Source organism: Branchiostoma lanceolatum, chromosome 5, assembly GCF_035083965.1.
Source record: "Branchiostoma lanceolatum isolate klBraLanc5 chromosome 5, klBraLanc5.hap2, whole genome shotgun sequence".
Taxonomy (NCBI): Eukaryota; Metazoa; Chordata; class Leptocardii; order Amphioxiformes; family Branchiostomatidae; genus Branchiostoma; species Branchiostoma lanceolatum.
The window spans coordinates 21,431,422-21,455,806 of NC_089726.1; the positions used below are offsets into that span (position 1 = coordinate 21,431,422).

The 24,385-nt window shown below is 38.9% G+C and overlaps 1 protein-coding gene across 1 annotated transcript; it reads left to right on the plus strand.

Moving 5' to 3' along the window:
* The first annotated feature begins 900 nt into the window (after positions 1–900).
* LOC136435966 (solute carrier family 15 member 1-like) lies at positions 901–22,227 on the plus strand. The gene is made up of 24 exons (XM_066429676.1): positions 901–1,031; positions 2,251–2,360; positions 3,294–3,352; positions 5,251–5,344; positions 5,818–5,959; positions 6,414–6,497; positions 7,242–7,341; positions 7,588–7,678; positions 8,429–8,506; positions 8,720–8,802; positions 9,266–9,346; positions 9,706–9,795; positions 10,485–10,529; positions 10,799–10,834; positions 11,329–11,417; positions 12,340–12,421; positions 12,909–13,028; positions 13,161–13,313; positions 13,712–13,758; positions 14,070–14,201; positions 15,074–15,185; positions 15,329–15,460; positions 20,710–20,817; positions 21,444–22,227. The coding sequence occupies exons 2-24, from the start codon at positions 2,252–2,254 to the stop codon at positions 21,621–21,623; spliced, it is 2,247 nt and encodes a 748-aa protein (XP_066285773.1). The 5' UTR covers positions 901–1,031; position 2,251; the 3' UTR covers positions 21,624–22,227.
* The last annotated feature ends 2,158 nt before the right edge of the window (positions 22,228–24,385 follow it).

The following is a 24,385-nucleotide window of genomic DNA, read 5'->3' on the forward strand; positions in this document are numbered from 1 at the left end:
TAGAGAATAATTATGAAAATCAGATTCTAATTTGCATAATTAATGAGGCAATTTTAAAAACCCACTGTGTTCCATGATATGACTATTCGAATATGTGACATTCGTAACTGAGGAAGAGAGGAATGTTGACGGATAGAAAATATGCAAATGTAGGCATAATTTTCATAATTAATGAGAAACTAATACTACTATAATTCCATACTGGTAAGTTATGGCAATTTCATACTTGTGGCATTTGGAAGTTACGTGAACGTGAACATCGTTGAATCAAATTATGCTTATAAGGATCACATTTGCATAATTGATGATAAATGTTAAGATTAAACCTTCTTTGTTAAGCTCATACTTTGGACAACTTCTGACATTTGGGTGAAGACGATCAACTGGTATGATTTATAATTGATGAGAAACACTTCCAATACGTCAGTCATAAAGGTTAAAATCATTTGGCGAAGGTATGAGGTCGTGGAACTCTAGTTTACTATAGCTACTACTCCTGGGATTTAGGCCTGGGGCTATGAAAAAACAGGTGTCTCCAAGGGGTCAATAATGTTATTGTAAAATTTATGAAATAAAGTTATAGCCAGTAAATTTGCAATGACACCTCAAACCGTTTCCACACTTATCTCGTTATAAACTTGTCTATTGTAGATTAGACGCAAGACTCTTCATCCAATCAGGGCCTCGACTACTGTGCCGACAATCTCTGTTCCGGTCACATTTCCTAGCCGGGGCCCGACCGACTTTGTTTGAGAAAACAAAGAATTAAAAATGCATATCAAGAATATACATAGCGTATGGTAAGGAGAAATTTTGTAAAAAGTTTTGTGTGTTTTGTTGTCTTTTATATAATAGTTTTCGTTCCCTCAAGCTGCCCGGCCAGGCCCCGGCTTGGAAATGTGACCCTAGCCTAACCTGTCGGACATGTTCAGACAACCCTAATTAAAATGGCAACAAGAAAAGAAAGAATACAAGTGAAGAAAACAAGTGATCAGACTTCATCTCGGACAGGAAAACGCGCTCTTAGAAAGGTCAGGAAGAAATATTTAACGTCTTATAGTTTTCATGTTTATGTTCTAGCATTTTTCTCTCTCCCCCTCACTCTCTCTTCGTTTCAGGTGATGCCGGGGCGGGCAACCACGTGCATCCTGCCCGGTGCTCGCTTTTTGGCTCCCTCCCAGATGTAATTTCCCCCACACGACATACGGATCTTAGTCCAAATTGCTGCCTTTTGCCTGTTCACCGTGCTAATACTACTTGTCTCTGTTGGCGAAAGCTGTTTTACGTTCTTTACTTAAAAGCCACTGGCCTCTTTCGGTCTGTACGGCTGTTGAATTCCTTTTTAATTCCAAAATGTACGGCTGTTGAGTTTTCTTTTCAATTCCAAAATGGCGTTTGTTCGATTAGACATATTTAGATTACTTGACGTATCTAGATCTACCCAGGGAAAAAAATCGAATTTGAATTTTCCTGAACAAGTATGTTTAATTTAGGAATCACAGTTAAGCCATTGCGTTTGGGGCAAAACATAATAGATTGAGACCAAAGAAGATGTGTTCTATGGATGTGTCATGGAGGGTATGATTTCTATAATAATAATGAATGAATGAATGAAGACCTTTATTGCACATTTCTGCCACACTTGGCTAAGTACAGGTCACAACAAAATAAGATAACAAGTACAGTTAACGGATACAAAAAGAATATGACTATCTTTAGATAAATTCTACTTCTCCTCGCTTTTCGGTTATAGTAGATATAAAAGAACAGATATGTTTTTCAATGGGAGGTTTGTCTAGTCGCATTAGGAATATGAATTTTTGTACAGTACTTAACTGTGTGAAGTAGGGAAATAGGTTTTCTATAAGCTTATACAGTTTATTTCTTTCTTGGGTATATAATCCACATTCTACCACACAATGACATTCGTCTTCTAATCTATTCAAAGTACAATGTTTACATAATCGTTGTTCTAGAGGAGTGCGGGTATGTCTTCCCGTTTCAATATGTAGTTTGTGGCAGCTGATTCTTAGTCTTGTGACTGCATTCCTGTCCTTCATATTTGCATTACTTAAATATTTTTCTTCATTATATGTAGTTTTAAATAATCTATATGATCTTAACTTATTATAGATTGTCTGCATCCTCGGTTCAATGACCTTTATCAGTATGATGATCCACCTAATGTCCGTTGTACCAGTGTTTTCCCTGACTGAACTGACGCTTAATGTTTCTCTTTTTGTTTATCAGCATGCTTTCAAAAGGTGAAGAGAAAGGGACCTGTGACAGTGGTGTAAGCAGTAATGGAAGTAATGGAGGTAGCTTGAAACAGCCGAACAACAGCAAACGTGCCACCTTAGGTGAGTTCAATAAGTTTGTTTTCTTGTTACTCCGGGAAGGAGGATAACCTCCTTCTGGGAGTATTGGAAATTCTTTTGTTTGCGCGATCGCAGCTAGAACTCATGTTCCCGTCGTCGCATTGGTGTGTAAGTTGGCATATCGTTTGCCAGGTTGGACGTGGTCATGCACGATGTCTTTGTTACACCGTAGCTGCATTTATCGTCAATGCAATATCGTTATTGCACCCCTATACTTAATGGCATGTGCCACTGCCCTCCCATAGAGACCATGCTTTAAATCCGTTCCGCATCGCTGAATGTCGTAAGCAGATACATGGTAGATCCTTTCGCTACTTGCTGTGATCGTATAGTCACTGTTACATTGTAAAATAGACAACGTGCATTACCACACACAACCTTGCAAACGATATGCCAAGTTACATACCAATGCGGCAACAGGAATTGTGAGTTCTAGTCTTTTCTTGCAAATACAGTATCTCAAGCCTTGGCTTCATTGTGGTTATCAAAAGTGCATGGATATCTTATCATAACACCTTTACTTATCCACAGCTTTGATAGAAGACGTGGTATTACAGAATGTATATTCCTCTTATTGGCATATTATTTTATGAAATAATAAGGAATAGTCCATTAACCCTAGGGGACAAAATGAGCGGCACTGAGGGGGTGGGGGTGGGGTAGGGTTTGTAGTGGTTACCAGGATTGCACTTGAAAGAAACACACACACACTTTGTGTCAAATTCACTCCCAGGTTTATACACAAAGTGTAACATATTGAATTCATAACCATACCATTCGTTTATTAACACATGTTGAGTGCACAAAGTATGGCAAACTTAGCGAATAATTGGGATTCTATTCTTCCGTATCCTATCACAACAAATAACAACGGAGTTGTAATTCTATACTGTAATTCTATATGTCTACTTTCAGAAATAGTGCCACTGTTGAAAAGTCCTCCTCCAAAGGAACAAGGAGGGAGAAGCATCAAGGTTAGTATCCGTCTTTCACACGGTTTACGCGTTTTGGTGACGCCTCACAACTGGCCTGTTGAATTCGTACACATATAATAACAGGAAAGGTATTAAAGACAGTGCTACCCTTTTCAAACCCTGGGAAATACAGTGAAAACAAGAGTCTGAAGACCCCAAATCTCCATGAAATTTGTTTTTATATATGGTGTTTTTTTTTATTTGCCTAAGCTATTTGTTGTTGCTGCTGTCTATTGTGTTTTATGTGCCATAGGTTGCTTGTGCCTTTTTCTAATATTATGTGTTCCACAAGTATGAAATTCCAGTTATCTACCAATATGAAATTATAGTTTCTTTTTCATTGATTATGCAAATTAGATCTTCATTTGCATAACTTTTATTTATCAATGTCCCTTTAATTTCTCAGTTACATAAGTTGCATTTCTGGATTGTCGTACCATGGAATAGAGTGAGTTTATAACATTTCGCCATTAATTATGTAAATAAGATTCTGGTTTGCATTATTACCATTTCATTATATCAAGTAACACTTAAGCTATCCACATAATAGAAACAAGTACCCGGTATATATGTGGTTTGACCACCAGCTTTCGGGCCCCTAGGGAATTTATGACCTACTTTTGAGCCCCACAGGTGCCAGCTTTCATAGCATGCCTATAATGGACTTATACATTTTCCTCATTACTTATGCAAATTAAGTCTAAATTTGCATAATTTGCAATTCATTGTGTACATCTCTGTCTAAGCTACCTGCATATCAAATAACATGAAAATCTGTCGCTCCTTTCTTCAGTTATTCTCCTTGAAAGATTTTGACAAATACGACATTGCAGTTCCAGTGACACATACCAGCGGGCGCAAAATCGACCTTGACCTTTTTTCTCCCAACACCTACCCACATACCAAATATCATTACAATCATCCAGACGTTAATTTGCATAATTAATTAGGCAATTTCAAACACCCGCTGCGTTCCATGATATGGCTATTCAAATATGTGACATTTGTAACTGATGAACTTAGGAATGTTGATAGACAATATGCAAGAGAAGACATTATTTGCATAATTAATGAGAAACTACTCTAATTCCATACTGGTAAATAACTGCAATTTCATACTTGTGGCATTTGGAACTTATGTGATTGTGAACATCGTTGAATTGAATCATGCTAATAATGACCTCATTTGCATAATTAATATAACGTTAGTGTAACCTTATTTGTTACTTGTAAGCTCATACTTTGACATCTTCCGTTATCAAGATGATCAACTGGTATGATTTGTAATCAATGAGGAGAAACACCCACAATACGTCAATCGTAAAGGTTAAAATCATGTGGCGAAGATATGAGGTCGTGGAACTCTAGTTTTATTTTGATGTTCCCTTTGAATTAAAAAAAAAATGCAAAGCTCAGTACCCTTGCTTTGTCTTGGCGTACACACATATGTTTTGATAAAACCATCAACTCTTGCCTTCATGTAAGTCTCAAAAGCTCTTCAAACGCCTAATTTGTGTATTCCTGCATGGGGCCTAGCTTGAAAGTGCTCCGAATGACCTTTGACCTAAAATGGCGGCGCGAAACTGGATACTCGTGAATACATCTTAGTAGACACATTTAGGGCACTGAAAGGTCATTGGTGGGTGTCACCGACCCAGTTCAACTATTTGATTTATGAGACATTTTTTTAATCTTCCAAATAGAAGCAAAAGGTTGTTCACCATTCGTGATCAGTTCAGTCTGTGATTATGAACATTCCCTGTTAGAAAAGTACCAAGACGGACATGCCTAGGATTGGCTTAAGTTGTGTAAATTCCTCCAGACAACACAATGATCAAGAAAATACATTACGTTGTGGCTATTGCCGGTCTGAAACATCTTACATTCCTTTTTTTCAGAACGTCTTCACAAGGAATGGACAGTTTCCCGGCTGTGTCTACTTTATCATAGCGCACGTGTTCTGTGAAAGGGCTTCCTACTATAGCTCAAGAGGTAACCTGTAGTAATGAAAATGAGCGGCAATCGCTGTTTAAGACAATAGAATTAGATAAGAAATGTACAAAAATGTCAAAGCAGGTCTTTATATACCTGATGTCATGTAAGAACGAACATACAATAGACAAAGTATGTAGACAAGTTTCCAAATGTTTCAGAAAGAGAGAAGAAACTACTGGGCGATCAACATTAGTTTAGTAATAGTCCACAGTTTGTCTGTTTTGTTTGTTTTTCAATGTTAGAATGTAGCATTTTATCAATTTATATTTTGCATTATACTTCCTACAGACCACATGTGGTCATCTGTGCATTTAGCCTAAAATTCTGGGCAGGAATATGCAATAAAGACTATTATTATTATATCATTAGTAAAGTATTGTTAGTTACAAATAATTCTCATTCCATTTTTTTATAACGAACGACAACTATGAGCCAAACTTATATTTCATGTTATTCTATTTCGTTTGCAGCTATACTGGTCCTGTACCTGACCAGGTTCCTTGACTTCGATGAGGACGCCGCAACAGCCATGTATCACGCATTTGTTATGCTGTGTTACTTCTCAGCGCCTATAGGGGCTATGGTAGCAGATGGCTGGCTTGGAAAATACAAGTAAGATACGAGTCATTAACACATTATTGTCTGAATATATACTTCTGTATATTAATTGCTTGTTTCATGATTATTCCCTTTTGATTGGTTGCCGAAATAATTCAATTAGTGGGCGCTCCACCTGCAAGTCCAAGACAACTGTCCTGTCAAGTCAACGCCAGGTGGGGCTTGGAGTCACTGACCTATAGGTTGTGTTGTGTTGTTTGGGGGTCACTGACTTTAGGTTGTTTTATTGCGGAGATTTGACCAAGACAGTATATTTTGACCATACTTATAGTATGGGCAAAATATAATTAAATCAGTGGAGCAGGTATCATTTAAATGGTGAGGGTGATTTTGAATGTCACCAGCACCTGGGCAAATATTTGTAGCCCTGATTTAATGTTGGAAGTGAACCTGACATTGTTTTGATTTCTTTTCAACATTCTTATCCATATCTTGTATTTCGTGACAGGACCATTCTGTGCTCGTGCTTCATCTACGCAGCAGGAAGCATAACCATGGCAATCACTGCACTGCCTCCGCTGCCACCAGACAAGTTAGTACTGAATTCCACATTCATGTTACTCCAACAATCAGTGGTAATATATTTTTTTTAACGAACTCGCTCAGTGCAAGGCCGTAAGGGGCCACTCATCAAAGCACTAAACTAATTCTTACTGTAGCAGCATCTCTTCACCCTAGGTCAGAAATATCAATTCTCGAGACAAGCATGACTTCACCGACCAATTAGGAGAAGCAGGGGTTACGAAGGCTGCTCGGGAAATTCCATACCTCCTTTAGGCCGGAATGTTTTGATCCACTCACAGAAGGGCATGCCCTTACTCTTTTTCGAAAGATATGGCGGGTTCTTTTACGTGCGCGGGGTGTGGCTCTCCCCAAACACGGGACCGTCCTATCCGAGGGACGTCCCTAACCCTAGATGAGCTAGGTACTCATTTAAATTTGCCATTCATTTCATTAGAAATACTGGTAACTGTTGACAACTGCTATTGCCTTTCATATACTCTCAACATTTGAATTTACCTCTGGATGGTGTTTTAAACGTTGGATACGTGGATGCACTTAGTTGGTTCTAACCATACAGTTGTTGTTGAAAAAGCTGACATTCATTTCATTAGAAATACTGGTAACTGTTGACAACTGCTATTGCCTTTCATATACTCTCAACATTTGAATTTACCTCTGGATGGTGTTTTAAACGTTGGAGACGTGGATGCACTTAGTTGGTTCTAACCATACAGTTGTTGTTGAAAAAGCTGACTTGTGTTGTTGTTTTCAGAGTTGGACCCTTGATAGCTCTGCTATTGATAAGCCTTGGTATTGGTGGGCTCGGACCAAGCGTGTCCGCATTCGGAGGGGACCAGTTTTCTGCCAACCAGGTCTCTATCTCGAGTTCTGCGGAGCAGACTCTTTACATTTTTACACAATCGGAACGACAGAATTATTATCAAAGCAATGTTGAAACTGCGAGTAGTAGTTTATTTTTGAATGTACACCTATGTAAGTCAAATGTACATTTACGTATTTAGTACGTAGTACTACGTACTGATAGATATATACCCCAAACAACTCTTGACAGGCAATATTATTTGTGTTTACCATGTCTATGATATTTCATTCAACAGGAGGGGATGATCCAACTCTACTTCAACATGTTCTTTTTCTCCACCAATGCTGGTGCTGTAATATTCGTCTACCTGATTCCACAATTACACAGTAAGTGTGTTACATAATTGGTGTAAGGATGCGTGGAGCAAGTACAAATACCGTTCATAGAACATTACATACTAGTGCTGCGTACCGGTACTGTGTACCGGTACTGTACCGTGAAAATCGATTACAGGTACAGGTCCAAGATACCGGATCATGAAGTACCGGTACTGTACCGATATAAATCTACACCAAGTCTATGCTTATTTTGTGACTGATGTCCTAACCTCATAGCCTCATGCAAAACCAAACATGACCAAAGTGACAGATTGGAACAGCGTTACTAATATACGACAGATCATTCAGGCAGGCCGGGAGTTTTGATAGCAAGGCCAATGGAGTTTGACGGTAGGAACCTAGTTATGTTCTTTAAATACAGATGCTGACAAGTTGTTAACAGCTTATCAAAGTTTCTGTCATTATTGAAGAAGTTCAGAAGAACACATGTTAATTTGTAAAATTGTTTAGGTACAGGTACAGGTCCGGACCTGTACCTAGACCTCTGCACCGGTACCTGTACCTGATGTTACGTTTAGGAACGCAGCACTATTACATACTGTGTAGGTATCAAAGAACAGCTAAGCATATTAATGCTAACATCGTATTCCTTTTCGCAGATACTTGTAATAAATTGAACCTGAAGGTCAAAATAGGGCATTTTCAATCATTTAATATTGGAGTTAAGTAGTTGATTTGTCCTTATCTTAATCTTCTGTATCGCACTGAATATATTTTCTATTTCACAATATCCCCCAGGTGATGTACAATGTTATGGAGATGACTGTTATTCCCTTGCGTTTGGAGTCACAGCAGGGCTTATATTGGCAGCAACTTGTAAGTTCAATGCCATTTTGGCATTCATATTCTTATTGGTTCTCACTATTCAGGGTATTCAACGAGTATTGTGACAAAATAAAAATTAACTGCCTTCCATTTTTGTAAGTCGTGAAAAGAACGTTTTCACGTGCAATCATTTTTTGAGCCCTGTCAGATTATATCAAGGGTATGAAGTAGTCCTGAATTAACTGAATATCTTTGGTATTGCAGTGTTATTTGTGGGTGGCACAAGAATGTACAAAAAAAATCCACCAAGTGGAAACATGATTGGACTGGTTTTCCGAACAATAATGGTAAGTAAACCTTCCAAAGATTTCATGGCATCTCTTGGGTTACCCTAAACTCCAAAGAAGAAGAAAATGTTTATTTGAAGTGTTAGTGTATCTTTGAATAGTGTTGTCTTGAAATGTTTCCCCTATCCCGAAAACAAGTTAAGTCTGCTTTAGAACGTGTACAAGTCTGCATTCGTATATATATGCATATCCATGTTACCCTCTCGCCGATATCTAACTCTTCTAACCATTGTTACGTCATGTTTCGTGCGCCCTGGCATTTGTCCTATGGTTGCTATCTAGATGCGCAAAAATGTACCTTCAAAACTTAAAAAAATACGATAGCCCATATCATATATTGTCCAAGTTAAACTTCGTAATCCTTCCTTCCATGTTCTCCAATTCTTACATACTGCAATGATGACATTGGTAATGCCATTTTGATGAATTGATTGTAACGTTTTTTTATTTTGATTTGTTGCAGAGTGCATTGAAAAATAAGTTTACCAGCCAAAGTAGAGAGAAGAGAAACCATTGGCTAGACTGGGCTTCAGACAACTATGAGGTACTGTACCTCAACATAACCTTGCACATCATGAGGTTCATGATATAACGTCACATGGAATATTTTTACTTTTATGTAAATAATATACATGTAAAATGTAGAATACAGTTTTTTCTCGGATGATTGATTAAAGTTTACAATTGGATGTAATGTACATACTTAAACAAGAATGGTATTCGTATTTGTGCTACATGTATATGTAATGTTATTATCTGTTCATCATATTCAGTTGACATTTCTGCCACGTGTAGAAGGTCAATCTTTTTGTTTACCCTTATGCGGCTTTAGATAGAAGTAACGACATTTCTACAGTTTGATGAAAGATGAATATGTATCCACATTTTGTTGTGTTTTTACAGAGAGACTTGGTTGAGGACATTAAGATTGTACTCCACGTCATGGTCCTGTTCCTTCCGCTGCCGATGTTTTTTGCGTTGTCTGAACAATATGTAAGAATCTTTGAATACGACATACAATAGTACTAACGGAATTTTTTCAAAGTTTTCTTCATTGCATGTAGCTTTAGATCGTGTCTGTTTCATACTAGGTAGAATATGCCATTATATCTTCAATGACATCTGACCTCTGACCCTCAGTTGAATGACCTTTGCGATTTTGTGTTGATATTGTTTTGAATTATTATGAGTTGTTTGATTTATCACTCCTATGTTTGATCATTCCTGTTTTATGTTATATGATTTTGTAATTGATCGCTCATTAAGTTTATGTTAAGTTATTCCTTTTGTATCCTGATTTGTTATGATTTGTCATGTTATGTAAGGGCTCCCTTGGAAATCGGTTTGTTAACTGAAGGGACCACCCTGAAGATTAATAAATGAATAAAGGAAAATGTTTAATGCTATAAGAATCGGATGTGCTTGATGTCAACCCCATACCAAGGAATGCCGAGTTGATTCGATCATATGGATGGCATTAATTTTCGTCAGTTACAAAAACATGGTACAATTTTACAAAGCAGCTGCAAAATGTGCAATACATGCCGTAAATTGCACAAATATCGGAAATCAGATACAGATGTTGTTGAGTACCAAAGTCAACTCCAAAGTTACAATAGCAAGTCCTAGCAGATATGCCCGAGCAATCGGTCATGGCTGTGACAGTTGTGCATGTTTTTCAGGGATCCAGGTGGACATTACAAGCCGAGAAAATGGATGGAAGTCTGGTGAGAGACATGAAAATACATTGTGAAGCTGATTCTTCGGCCACCTGTATAAAAAAACAACTACAAGTGCATGGAAATCTGTATCAGATTTCAGTTATCATCACTAAATAAACGATTTGCCCTTCTTGATGTGTATTTTGCATTTGTCATAAAACAGTATTGAGCAAAAATTGATTAAATTTCATAACAGTTGTACTCACTATTGCATCGATTTTTAATTACTTGTTTTCCTCTTCCTTGTTTCAAAGATCTATTGCTTTTATTTTCAGGGTCCAATTGGTAATATAAAACCGGATCAGATGCAGGTACTGTGATTTCATTTCATCGTTGTCAAAGCATTGTTTAAAACTGTAGGCAATTGCTGATGCACAGCGCCATGGGGAAAACTGCACACATGAATTAACTACAAGGGTGATTAAAAAACAAACACAATTTTTATCATAGCAGGTTCATTTTTGTATGAAATGAGTTGAAATTTGGCACAGATATAAAGGAACATCTCTTCTTGAGACTGATGTAAGTCAATGTATTTTTCACATGTTTAATCATTTCATTCAAAAATGAACCTGCTATGACAGAAACATGCGTTTGTTTTTTAATCACCCTCGTAGTCTTATATTGTATTTCCGGTCTTTAAGCTAATATTTGCAATATCGTAAAACACTGTTAGAAATCACGCTAACATATATTATGTTTTCCTAAACATTTTAAAAGGTACTAAAAGAAGTAAGTTTGTACATGGCGTTAAGAAGTGCATCGTTGTCACTCTCCTTGATCCAGTGTTGATTATATCTTACAGGTGACCACTGCCTTGCTGATCCTGATCTTCATTCCTACCTTTAAAGGCATTGTGTACCCACTATTGGCCAAGTGTAACCTTCTTGTCAAGTGAGTTTCTTGATTGAATTTTGTGCAATTTCGATAACAAATGTATCTTTGACATGCAATAGCCCTAAAGCTTACAGGTAGTGCTGCGTACCTAAACTTAACATCAGGTGAAGGTACAGGTACCGGTACAGAGGTTTAGGTACAGGTCCGGACCTGTACCTGTACCTGAACAATTTGAAAAAATTAACATGTGTTTTTCTGAACTTCGTCAATGACAAAAAAATAAACTGTTTTCAACTTGTCAGTAGATCTATCTTTGTTCAAAAAACATAACTATGTTTCCTACCGCCAAACTCCCTTGGCCTTGCTATCAAAACTCCCGACCTGCCTGAATGATCTGTTGCATATTAGTTACGCTGTTACAAGGTATCACTTTGGTCACGTTTGGTGTTGCATGAGGTCAGGAGATCAATCACAAAATAAGCACATACTTGGTGTAAATTTGTATCGGTACAGTACCGGTACTTCATGATCCGGTATTTTGGACCTTTACCGAATCGATTTTTTCGGTACAGTACCGGTACACAGTGCCGGTACGCAGCACTACTTACAAGTTATCAGGTTATATGGCTAAGATCTTGGGACCATCAGTGGGGAAGTCTGAGCATCATGTACAGAGCAGTGCAGATTTCGTCCACAAAATCAAAGACACTCATGTGGCAGAAGATGAAATCATCACTTCATATGATGTGTGATCGCTTTTCCCTTGCATACCCACTTTTCACTTGCACATCTCTAAAGTATTCTTTGAAATGTCATAAATAGGACATTTACTTTTTAAACTTAAAGGCATTTGTTGTTCTGTTTATATTAGCAGAAGTTAGTTGCCAGTGAGACTCTCGGATGTTATTTGACAAGTATTTGCTTCTGTAACCAATCGTTAAAAAGTATACATGTGTGTTTGTCTGTCACTCTTCAATAGACCGCTTCAGCGAATGGGGGCTGGGATGTTCCTAGTAGGCGCTTCATTTCTCATCGCAGGTTTGATAGAGCTGAGACTGGAAGTAAGTAAGACCTGTGTAGTCCTTATCTTTACATCGAGTGCCTTAAAAGAACAATGGAATACTTCATGCAATAGACAGAATCTTTACAAGGTCATCCTCCTCAAAGCAGGGCCGCTATCGCTCGGTTCGTTACCTCGCGTAGGGGCCCTGCTATTCCAATCCGGTATTCTTGGTTCTGCAAACCCGCAAAGGACGCTGGGAAGCTATCAACCAATCAGGTTACGTCTTACATCGTTACTTTGGATTCAGAACCAATTAACCGCCGTTTGTGCCAAGTAAGGATAGCTCATTAATTATTCATGAGCAACTGTCAGTATAACGTCGCCAGAACCCAGAATACCGGCTCGGAATAGCAGGGCCTACGCGAGGTAACGAACCGAGCGATAGCGGCCCTGCTTTAAGGAGGATGTACAAGGTAGGCATCACTTTTCGTCAATAGTCTCTTACGGTGCCTCCATGTGAATCAATGGCTTCCTGTGTGTTTCAGAGAACACCTATAACAGTGCCTCCTGTGTGTAAGGCAGATTTACGCATCATCCATACGTCGCCGTGTGACTTGAAAGTGCAGGGGGAGAACAACTACAATGTCACGCTTTCCTTTGCTCAGGTACGTATCTTCATTGGTGCTTAACATCATGAGCGTGCCAGAAAACCTGTTATCGGGGCTAGCATTCATCCACCTATGTACATACATATTCGTTAACTCTCAGATGATGGTGACAAATGTTCTGTATATCAGACCTCTGGCTACCAGAGACTGGATGCAGGCAGCCAGGACCTGACCCTCATGTGTGCCGGGTACCCCGACCTCAACACGACTGTGAACCTGAAGAGCCAATCTAAACTAACTGTGGCTGTCAGGGTACAGAATGGGGAACTTAAGGACATTCAGGTAGGTACATGCACATGTGAATGTGTGTCTGTCTGTGTGTGCGCACGCGCGTGCGTCTATGTGACTGCGCGTGTGTTCTGGTGTGTATATGAATGTGTGTGTGTGTGTTTGTGTGTGCGGGTCTGTGTGTTTATGCGTGTGTGTGTGTGTGCGTGTGTATATGTTACTACGTTATGTGTGTGCGCGCGCGCTTGCATTCGTGTGTGTGCATGTGTGTGTGTGTGTGCGTCTGTGGGTGTTTGTGCGTGTGTGTGTGTATGTGCGTCTGTCCGTGTGTATGTGTGTAACGTTGCACATTAGGTCTACTACTAACTACGGGGTTTAGACACAATCTTTATTACGTGTACATTGGGCCCATACACTAACTTACATATGAAAATTTACCGTATATTCAACAGTTCTATGATGCAGAGAGAAGACCAAAACAAGCTGTCAGTCAAGTCAGGTGAGGTATAAGGAGGCCATTTAAATGGTTTGTAGAAAAAATTCTCTCCGCCTGTTTTAAGCCGTGCGAGCATATATTTATAGTGAAGTCTATGATGAAGAATTTTGCTAGGGTTACCCATTATCGTCCACTTCAGTCTGTCTCCTTTCAAGCTGTCAGTCAAGTCAGGTGAGGTATAAGGAGGCCATTTAAATGGTTTGTAGAAAAATGCCTGCATTCAATGTTACTTACATGATGTTCTTAACTCCTCTATTTGTGTGATTCGAAAGTATTTAGAATATAAAGAAACAAGACTGTCTGTGCTTCCCCAGGCTTTTGTTGTTCATGTTGGACGGGTTTCTGGGTAATGATGCTAACATCATCCTTGAGGGGCCGCATAAGTACACCATACTACGTGTGGCGGGGACTTTTGATACCAATCTCATAAGCATGGTGCCTGGCAGGTGAGATGATTCTCTTTCGACTTTTCAAAATATTGTGCGCTACAATATCAGTCATTAGTATGTTGTTTTGTAACCTTGTACCTGCACATGCTATGCTTACCATATCTTGCTCACAGTACTGCAATTGATGATATATATAAGTATACCATCATCTTGTCACGCTGGGTGCTCGGATATACATGTATGTATATAGACCTGGCATAAAACGTTTGGAAAATTTAACTTAATAATCAATCGTTTCTCCATTGCTACCATATAAACTGCTTAGAATTATCTATCATTGGAAAGCCTGTTTACTATCCTTCACAATGATACCAAACTTGTCATGGTCCTACTTTTACAAGTCGAAGACCAGAGCTGACTATGCGGGTGAGTCAGAAATGCCCCTGCCAAAACGTAACGTTACAGTGTGTCATGTTGGCAAGGGGATTTTAGCCCTTATATCGGGCGATCCACCAACGACCTCAGTATCGGTTCTTGTCGTACGAAAACATGATCATATCAAACGAGGCATCATTTCAAAGGAAATATAAACTTTCAAATGTTTTTTTTTTCTAATGGTTTTACACATTATGCCAATCACTGCAAAACACCGGACTTATGATCAAGGAAAATGTTGGCATTTTTTTGTGTGACCTGCTCACAGAAGTATCCCTGGTGTTCAACCCGCGAATGTACGATCATAACGAACGGGATATCATTGTGACGGTAACTAAGTAAGTTTTTTTATTGACATATCATGCAACGCATTTGATAGATTATTATTTAAGAGATATGATGGACCGAAATAAACTTTCCGAAATATATAGCTTACGTAACAGTCAGTACTTGATATGAATTATAAGTGTAATGTTATATTTATTCCAACGCAGTTACCGTGTCCTGGTGGCTCATAACGACAGCAATTGTGAAAGAGTTCCCCAGGAACTTGTAGTTAAGACTGGCGGAGTGTACACAACTATACTGATGCTGAATAACACTCAGGTAAGAAAAAATGTGGATCAAACATTTGAAATCCTGTGCTTTCTGCATTAAAAAAACAGCAACATTCCAACTGCCAAGTTCAAAGATGCACTTAGTCAAGTTGTTATGCATTTTTGGCCAAAATTTGTTTTCTTACTTTTCAGGCACGTTTGGCGACATTCCAAGACGTCAGTCCCTATCAGATGTCCATGCTGTGGCAGATCCCTCAGTATGTAGTTCTTACAGCAGGAGCAGTCTTGTTCTGCGTCACTGTCCTTGAGTTCTCATTCACACAGGTAGGGACAACATTCCTGGCATATATTGCAGGACAAGATTTTTTTTGGTCTTATATGCTGTTGAGTTATAACATTTGCCGTGTACACGATTCAGCATTGCTCAGAAGTCATTAAACTCGATCTGGTCGATACGTTTTATACATAGCATGGTCTCATATGACATTTATTTTCAATGGCATATGTTCCTACAAACTTTTATCTTGGACACAAAACAGTGTCCAAGGCTCTTATCTGAATGCCAACCTTGATATGCATGAACTGAATCCGTTGATTTGCTATTATCAATAATAATGTTTTTTATTGGTCAGAAATAACCCGCAATGGCAGCCTTCCTAGTGCTGAATTGATGCAGGGTTTACAGGTTTCATATAATACACAACATATACCTAATCTATCCACACTTGCATTTTGTGGATTTGTCGCAAGGGTCTGGGCGGCTACCATTCGGCGCCACCAGGTGACCTCAATACGAACTTCCCCAACCGAAGTCAGGTACCCATTTACACTTGGGTGGAGTGAGGAAAGTCGTGTAAAGTGCCTTTCTCAAGGGCACAAGATCGGTGACACGACAGAATTCGAACTTGGGACCTCTTGGTTCTGAGCCGAACGTTCTACCGTTGCGCCACTCGACCACACTCCATTATTGCCATTGCTACAAAGCTGGCAGAAGTTTTCTACTAGTTAGACATTTTATGTTTGCATCCTACATTTTCAGCAGCTCAACGTTTCTCGTTTTTCCGTCTTTCACGCCTGATGGCACAGATGAAATGCAGCAAAATTGAAGATTTTATAGGTATAAAGGAAGAGGTTGCAGGCTTTGCGACCCTGTCAACATCTAAAGATAGATTTCATAGAACATCCAAGCATTACCTTCTACCGATTTGTTTGTTTTCCGCTTTTCCTTTGATATTTGATGACAGAATAATTCATATAATTATCAATTTTGTATAATTTTGATCTATTTCTTTATGAATTGTAAACTGTGATAACACTTATCATATAGCGTAACCATACTTATCATGTTTACAACCCAATTATTTTGTAGTTCCTCTTCTTTTCATTTGTTTCATTAGGATTTAATCTTTTTATGGTATAATTTCAAATTGTTCTTTCGTTAATTTTGCTTAGTTTTGATTATGTATGACTTAAAACAAGAGCTTTTAAAAAAAGCTGGCGTTTCGGCTACGTTTATAAGTGTGAATTGTCTTTTCCCTTTACTTGAAGTAAAATCTGCCAGAGGAAGTCACTCAAGGGCTGTTCAGTCTATAAGAAAAATTGTCATTTTGGGAAATGAGTACTGTTTTAATAGAGAAAGGCAGATTGGGGAAAGCAATTTTGAAGTTACGTCACTTAACTTAAGTGCTTTTGAAAAAGCTGGTCTTGGCCTACAACTTGTGCTTATTTGTAAAATGTATGATAGGCTCATTATAAAAGCTATCAATGTAATTATGTACATGGCACGCAATAAAACATAAAATTTGAAAAAGCACCATTGAATCATCAGCACTATGGTAATTAAGTGAAATAGAAGTTCATAACAGCTAAGGTTCTATCTAAAATGACTACCAAATGTCAAACAAATCAACAGCTACCGTATTTCTTCTAATAAAGGACGCACCCCAAATAAAGTGCGCACCCCCGATTTGGGCTTCACCGCAACCCCAATCACGCCAGCTGAGATACTTCACAGAAAAACCTTAATAAAGTGCGCACCCCCCATCTGCCGCTGTCGCTCGGCGCGTCTCCAAGATGTGACCACGCCCCGGTATTCGGCACGCTATGAAGTCCTGGTGTCTTTCTTAATCGTTCCATTTTCAAGGAATTTTCGGGAAAACATTACCATTATTTGGGGTCAACACTTAACCCTCTACTCCGCTCAAATTTTGAGTAAAACGTTTTGAAGTTTAAACGTCACGCTGCTGAGAACCTCGCGCCAGGATATCTGACAAACTCCCTTGATATTGAAGGACCAGACGACGATCCGCTTGATTTCTACCGGGCTAGTCAAAGACAAACGTGTAAAACGCATTTTGAGATAAAAATAAAAGTTCGTCTCTCGGCATTTATGCCGCAAAATACAGCGTTGCATTGACGAAATCATTTCATTTTCGATCACCCGCCGCCATATTGTTCAAATCCTGCTGCCCCAAGATGCATTTCGCGTGTTACGTAATCATCATCACATGATCGCATTACGCGTCTCTGATTGGTTATTGCTGCAGCTGAAGGCGGGAATATTGCAGACGAAGTGCATCATGGGGCAGCAGAATCGCGGTCTAAGTTTTTTCTTTGTCTGAAATGTTACACATGAAAACGCAATAAAAACGCGGTTTTATCGACTACATAGCAACATTATGGTGAAGAAAATGTAAAACCAAAAGATGTTTTCGGGAAAGCATACATTTATTTGCCGATTGATGGTGGCTTTTGCGTAATTTTAGCGATCAATGAACCCGGAAGTGTGCCGAAAGCGGCGTGGGTTTTCGCGTTTTATCCGTCAAAACAAAAACAAAACTCACGCTGAAGCGAACTCCCATATGAAAATTCCCATAGTTTTGTGCCGAGGGGCGCCACTTTCCACGTCCGTGTTGTCTGAATGAAGTCGATACTGAACAATGGAGCATTTGCTACTGTAACAAAGAATCGCTGTTTTGCAAACAACATCACACTACCAAACTGCAGAGTGCCTTTTCACCCTTTTGACCGTGGTGAATGGGGGGGTTTAATGGTAAATGGTGGTGAATTTGGGTGAACAGAAGTGAACCAGATTGGCATTGTTCCAATGTTAATGTGGAGTGGTGAATGTTAAATTTGCGCCTACGTGACAAATGAGGAAAACGTGGTGAATTTGAGTGAAACCAATTATTATTGGAATTTGCAAATACAAAGGCGGTTCCATCCTTGCAAGTACGTCATTATGTGCGTTGTTTCAAGGGCTGAACAAATGGATCTCCAATGTACTCGATCGGGCACTGGGCTTTGGTTGTGAAATATGAGTCTGAATCTTTTCCAGATCAAAATAGTAATAACAGTTTATTCAGGTAATACTGTAAACAGCTCAATAATTCATAACTTTCTTCTCTCAAAACAGAAAAATAATGAATGAATAACAAAAGAGCAAGAGACTCAGAAGTCGATTCGTTCAATTACCAAGTTTGGAATTTTCATAACTTTGTAAATCTTCCACTGTTGACTAACCTTTACTTTGGAGATTTCCATTTTGTCCTGTTTCATTTATGTCCACCGGCCAAATCAAGTGATTCTATTTCTGTTGCTTGAAACAAGGAGGTTACTAGTATGTACTAGTATAGACTATGATAACCTCCTTGTTTGAATTGAGCGTTACTGAGCCATTCGAAAAGGTGTGATTGCAATGTGCATTTGCATACAGGAACAATAGCGATTGTAGTCTGTCAGCCTGCATAAGAATATGAATACATTATGGTTTCTAAAAAATTGGTGGACGTTTGTGTTGGGGATTCCCAATGTGTATTGACGATTTCAAACTTCACTGCAAGGTTTAGGGGTAACTTAGGCTACAATACAGCTAGCTTATATGCATGGCCCGTACTTGAATCTAAAGACATCGGCGATAAATGACTATTTCAAATAAATGGCCAATTCAAAAGATAATAAACTTCACCAGTGACAGATTGCTCCCTTAGCTCTCCAAGCAGAGTTTTGATGTGTTTTAGGCGTTTTTGTCGGGCTTTCTACTTTGACATATTTTTGAGTGGGTTGGCTATACAAAAAAAATGACAAAGTAGAAAGCCAGACAAAAACGCCTAAAAACGCGTCAAAAACCTGCCGGAACCCCTCCTCTGCTTGGAGAGTAATTGCTCCCGACCACTCCACCATTCTCTATAGAATTCACAGAATCAATTCTAGATTAAATGGACAGTCACTATTCTCCAAGTTTACCCCGGCCACTACTCCCCCCCCCCCCGACCAAAACCTCTGCTTGGAGAATAGACAGTCGCAACAACTTCTAAGTTCTACCACAGTACCAGAGGTGTTAATTTCAGCGGAGGAAAATGCGGTGAATTTCCATTGTCTTCTGGTGCAAAGTAAACAGTTCATAATTCATCACGACTGTGTTTACTTAGTACAGGAAATGTGATAATTGCTCCAAATTCACCCACTTCCAAAGTAAACAAGAAACGGCTAAGAACAATGAAATCACACCATTTTACACATTTTCACCAACATTCCCTCTGTACAAGGGTGAAAAGGCACTCTCCAGTTTGGTAGTGTCAAGAGCCTCTGTTTACATCGGGGATAGAAGTTTAGTGGCGAGTGTTTTGCAAGAATCATCTTACCGCGCATAGGAGCCGCTGCACGGTATTTTCCATTACAATGAACAGAAAAATTCGAATGCCGGGTTTGGAATCTATGAAGTCCTGTTCATAAGACAAAGGCCTTGTATATATTAAATGAATATTTAAAAATAACAAATATAAAATATTTCTTTATTTATTAATGAAAAAAATGATATTCATAAATATGATATTGATAGATTAATATAATATCAATATATATTTTTGATATTCAATATCTAAAAAGAAAAAAAAAATCCATGCACGGAGACGAACCCGGATCTTCTGGGTCCGAATTACTTGGCGTTGCCAGATCGGCCAAGCTGCGGTACGTAACTATTTACTCTGGACGTAATGCTATAACCTCACTATATGGTATCATTTATGCCGATTTTTGCTCGTTTTCTTGACGAAATCATTTTTTTTCTTCTGCAATCTTGTGGAATAGATGTAATATGGTCATTTTTCAGGATATCAAAGTCCGAAACCACAATGCAATGATATTTCCGAACAGTTGTAGCATTTACATGCGGTCGCCGTCCTGTGTCACATGCAAATCTGGCGTGCCTGCCTTTTCCTGCTCTCTTGCCATATAAGGCAACGGCTATACAAGGATTTGAGAACGTATTGCCATATAAGGTCTTATTGTGTGCGACACAGTGTTGAACCAAGCATGCATGCTTGAAGGTAAAAGCCAGGACATTGCGTTTCGGTGCGAAAGCACCGAAACGCAAAAATTCCAACTGTCTAGTTTCGAGGGGAGGCCCACGAAAAGCCACATAGGCTTCTGCCCCCCCCCAGTGCATTTTTTTGTTTATCTTTGTTTTATAATTGTACATATTCGAATAAACAACAATAATGATAATAATAATAAAAATAATATTAATTCACTGCCTGGTCAGAGTAACCAAATAACGTTCCTCCCCCAAATAGGCCCCGGAGTCCATGAAATCGGTGATGCAGGCTATCTGGCTGCTGTCCTCTGGTTTCGGGAATCTCATCACCTTCACTGTTGCTGACTTAAGGTTGTTTGCTTCACGGGTATGTGGCAATGTTAAATGCTCATGATGATTTTCTTGTGCAGGAGGCATATTGACGTTGGCTGAACATATGTAGTGCTCTTCACCTCGAGGACTATCATGTTGTTATCATCTTTTTATGCAATAATTGATTGTCCTGACATAGATGTAAGGGCAAAGTTGTATCACTGAATACCGTACGCGTCTTGCAAAACAGCGGCAAAATGTTACTTCGAATGAACTCAATACGGTACAAATGTAAGTGGTAGAGTACCTTTAAGAGTTATTTTCGCGGCTTCGAGGAGTGATGTATAGCTGACGATAAATGCAATAAAATTGATAATTAAAAAAATGAAACTACCTTATTTTGGAAGGTCTGCTCCAATCCATTTCTTTCTAAATCTAACTTCCATACGAAGAGAAAGAAAAGGAAGACCAAGTGGACCAGTGGTTTTTCTCCTCACATCAATTGGAATTTTAGAAAATTGTGTTGATAATAATGTGTAAAATTCAACTTCAATCCGATCATACCTGGATTCGGCAAATACGGATCAATGTCGTGCTTGAGAGAATACAGATAAATGAATTGATAGTAGTGGATTATCCCTGTTGTGGGTAGCTTACATGTTCTTCCCTTCTTTGTTTCAGTCCTCAGAGTTCTTTTTCTTTGCTGGCTTGATGGGTGTTGTGGACATCATATTTATCATCCTAGCAGTGCGCTACAAATATGTGACTCCAAGATCTGGGAAGGACGATGAGTTAGCCTTAGTCGCGGGAACTGCAATAAACGCTAGAGACGACGAATTTGGCTCTGGGATTTCTCCATGAATTGACTTGGTCTCTTCATTGTTAGCCTGGAATCCAGACCTATATATATCTGGCATGTATAAATAGCCAGCCAGGCAAGCATGCGCCCGCCCGGGCAAGAGGAGACTCGGGAGCTATAATATTATAGGTCTGGATTCCAGGCCACTTCATTGTAACCTAGCGGGTGCTAAATTATGTGCATGCGAAAAGAGTGCTGTACATGGTTATAGGTAATGAAAATTATGTATGCTATAGGTCTAAGATCTGATGTATTAATTTAAATGATTTGATGTTTGACATTAAATCATATGCTTTCAATCTTTGATAATTTCAATAATCTGATGCTACGAAGTTTATCGATGTGTTGAAGTGCCAAAATATGCAGAATGTTAATTGTCGTCCACCTTAGAAATTCTATGGAATTTTCAACTGATTCGCTTATTCTTCTTCAGATATGTGACAATTTCTCTGGATACTCAATAGGCACGTGTGATGTAAGCTATATAGCTATGGGTCGTTTGTTGGAAGTCGATATTATCCCGTTCCACTTGAGATAGAATTCCTGTAAGGTAATTTGTTTTTAGTTGTAATCCAGTTTTTAATGATTCAGGTACTAACTCGTGAACATTCGTATGTATATCTATATATGAATGAATGAATGCATGACTGCATGCACTACTAGGTGCATAAATGTGAAAATTATGTGAATTTTTGGCAAAATTTGAAGAAAATGTGATAAAATGTGATATAATGTTAAAAATTGTGAGGTCCAACAGCATCACATTTTTTCACATAATTTGACAGATTATAACATAAAATAACATTCAGGTCACATTTCTGAAGAGCGACACTAAAATGTGAAAAAATGTTATTATTTTGAGTCACATTATTTCACATTCACCCTGAAAGGTCTACAAAAATCACATTTTCAAATGTTAAAATATGTTATCTAAATGTGAAGTTTGCTGTTAACGCATTATGTGAAGTTATGTGACTACAAGTGCATTTTTCCGCCGCCTATATTTATGTGATTTTATGTGAAACGTGCTCTCGGTGAAAATGTGAAATAATGTTATATCAAATCACATTTTATAAAATGTGACTTCATGTGAAAGTTATGTGAAACGCGGTCTGCTGCAAAATGTTAAAAGATGTGAAAACAGCTAGCAAGCGGAGAAATGTGAAATTAATGTGATGTTAAAAAAAAGCGAAATGTGAAAAAATGTGATATGCGAATCACATTAAATTCACATTTTTTACATGTGAAATTAATGTGAATTGCCTTACACAAGATTTGAAGACATTTGAATTAACAGAATATGTAAAAGGTAAGTGTTGTGATATTTTCCCAACGTTTATATGTGACGTCTATACTGTATTTAAATACACACTTCCGCTACCACAAGGCGCCCCACGTTTACACTTGAAGTCTTTCTTTCAAAGCATGGTAATTCACCATCATTGAACTGTAACATTGTAAGCGAGCTAGAAGGTGGCTTCCCCCCCCCCCCCGTCACTTTTCTTCGTTGATTAAGCTAAACATTTTTGAGATATGCTCGCAAAATATGCGTTGCAAACGATATTATAACCAACGCTTTGCGCTGTGACTTGACTATCATTTAGCATTCAGACAACAATTAACAGAAGGTGTGAAAAACTCCTCCTCTCCCCACGCGTGCCACTGTTTAGTTGTTGATTAACTAATTTACACGTGAAAGCACCTAATGTCACGCCCCATTCACACTTTGACAGCAACGCCTAGCCCCTCGCCTTCATGTGAGAGTCAAGACGTTCCTGATCTTTTTGAAACTCGTCGGCACAGTTTATAAAGGTAGTCTGTACAAAATATTTTTGTGAGCGCTATGGCCGACATTAAGTAGATGTTTCAAACTCTGACAGTTGTTTGGAAAACCGAATTAATGAGTCACCAAGTCCCCCGACGAACAAAAAATGAACGACCTTGTCAAACAGTCCCATTACTGACCCATTGTTAGGGGATCGTTGTCTGCACCAATGGATATCAAGCTCATCCTTCACCTTGTTCTGATGCACTTTAATGTAAACAAAGAATTCCTAGACTGTTACTGAAATTGCTCAGTGAAGATAATGCAAACGACATGTATCTAGATTTGAAGAAAATGTTTGCTCAAAGAGCTGAAGGTGACAGTAACGTGAAAACATTGCACAACCACGCCGACCCCAGACCCCCACCATCATAGCCTGGAGTCCAGCTATCTTAGCTTTCAAGTGAGTCCTTTACCCAAGCTCCGCTGCCGCCTTTTTGATAGCCTATACCAGGCTCCGCTGATCGCTGGGAAAATAGTAGTAAAAAGGGTGAAATAAAGTGAATGGTATGCCAAGGGTAGTCCTTGGCTGGTAGCAGACTAAATCTAAAAAGGCTGGAGTCCATATTCTCCAAGCAGAGGCTTCGATCGAGAGGGGTAGTTTTGTCCAGGATTTTTAACGTCTAAAGATCTAAAAGTCACTTTGAGATTACCGCCCGGCGGCATCAAACAATAACAAAGGGCGCCTTCCCGGCGGCGGGGTCATTTTCATGATAAGTATCCGTAGCCATCGGGGAAAAGATATTGTATAAAGTAGTTTTCGCCTTCCGATAATTACTTAATTACTGTTTAGCACCCTTGCGCAAAAATGTAACCCGGCGAGCTACAATTACAAAGCAGAAGCGAGGCTTTTTCCCCTATGAAATGCAAAATTGGGCAAATAGATAAGTGGCGTCAAATAAAGTGAATGGTATGCCAAGAGTAGTCCTTTTTGCCTCC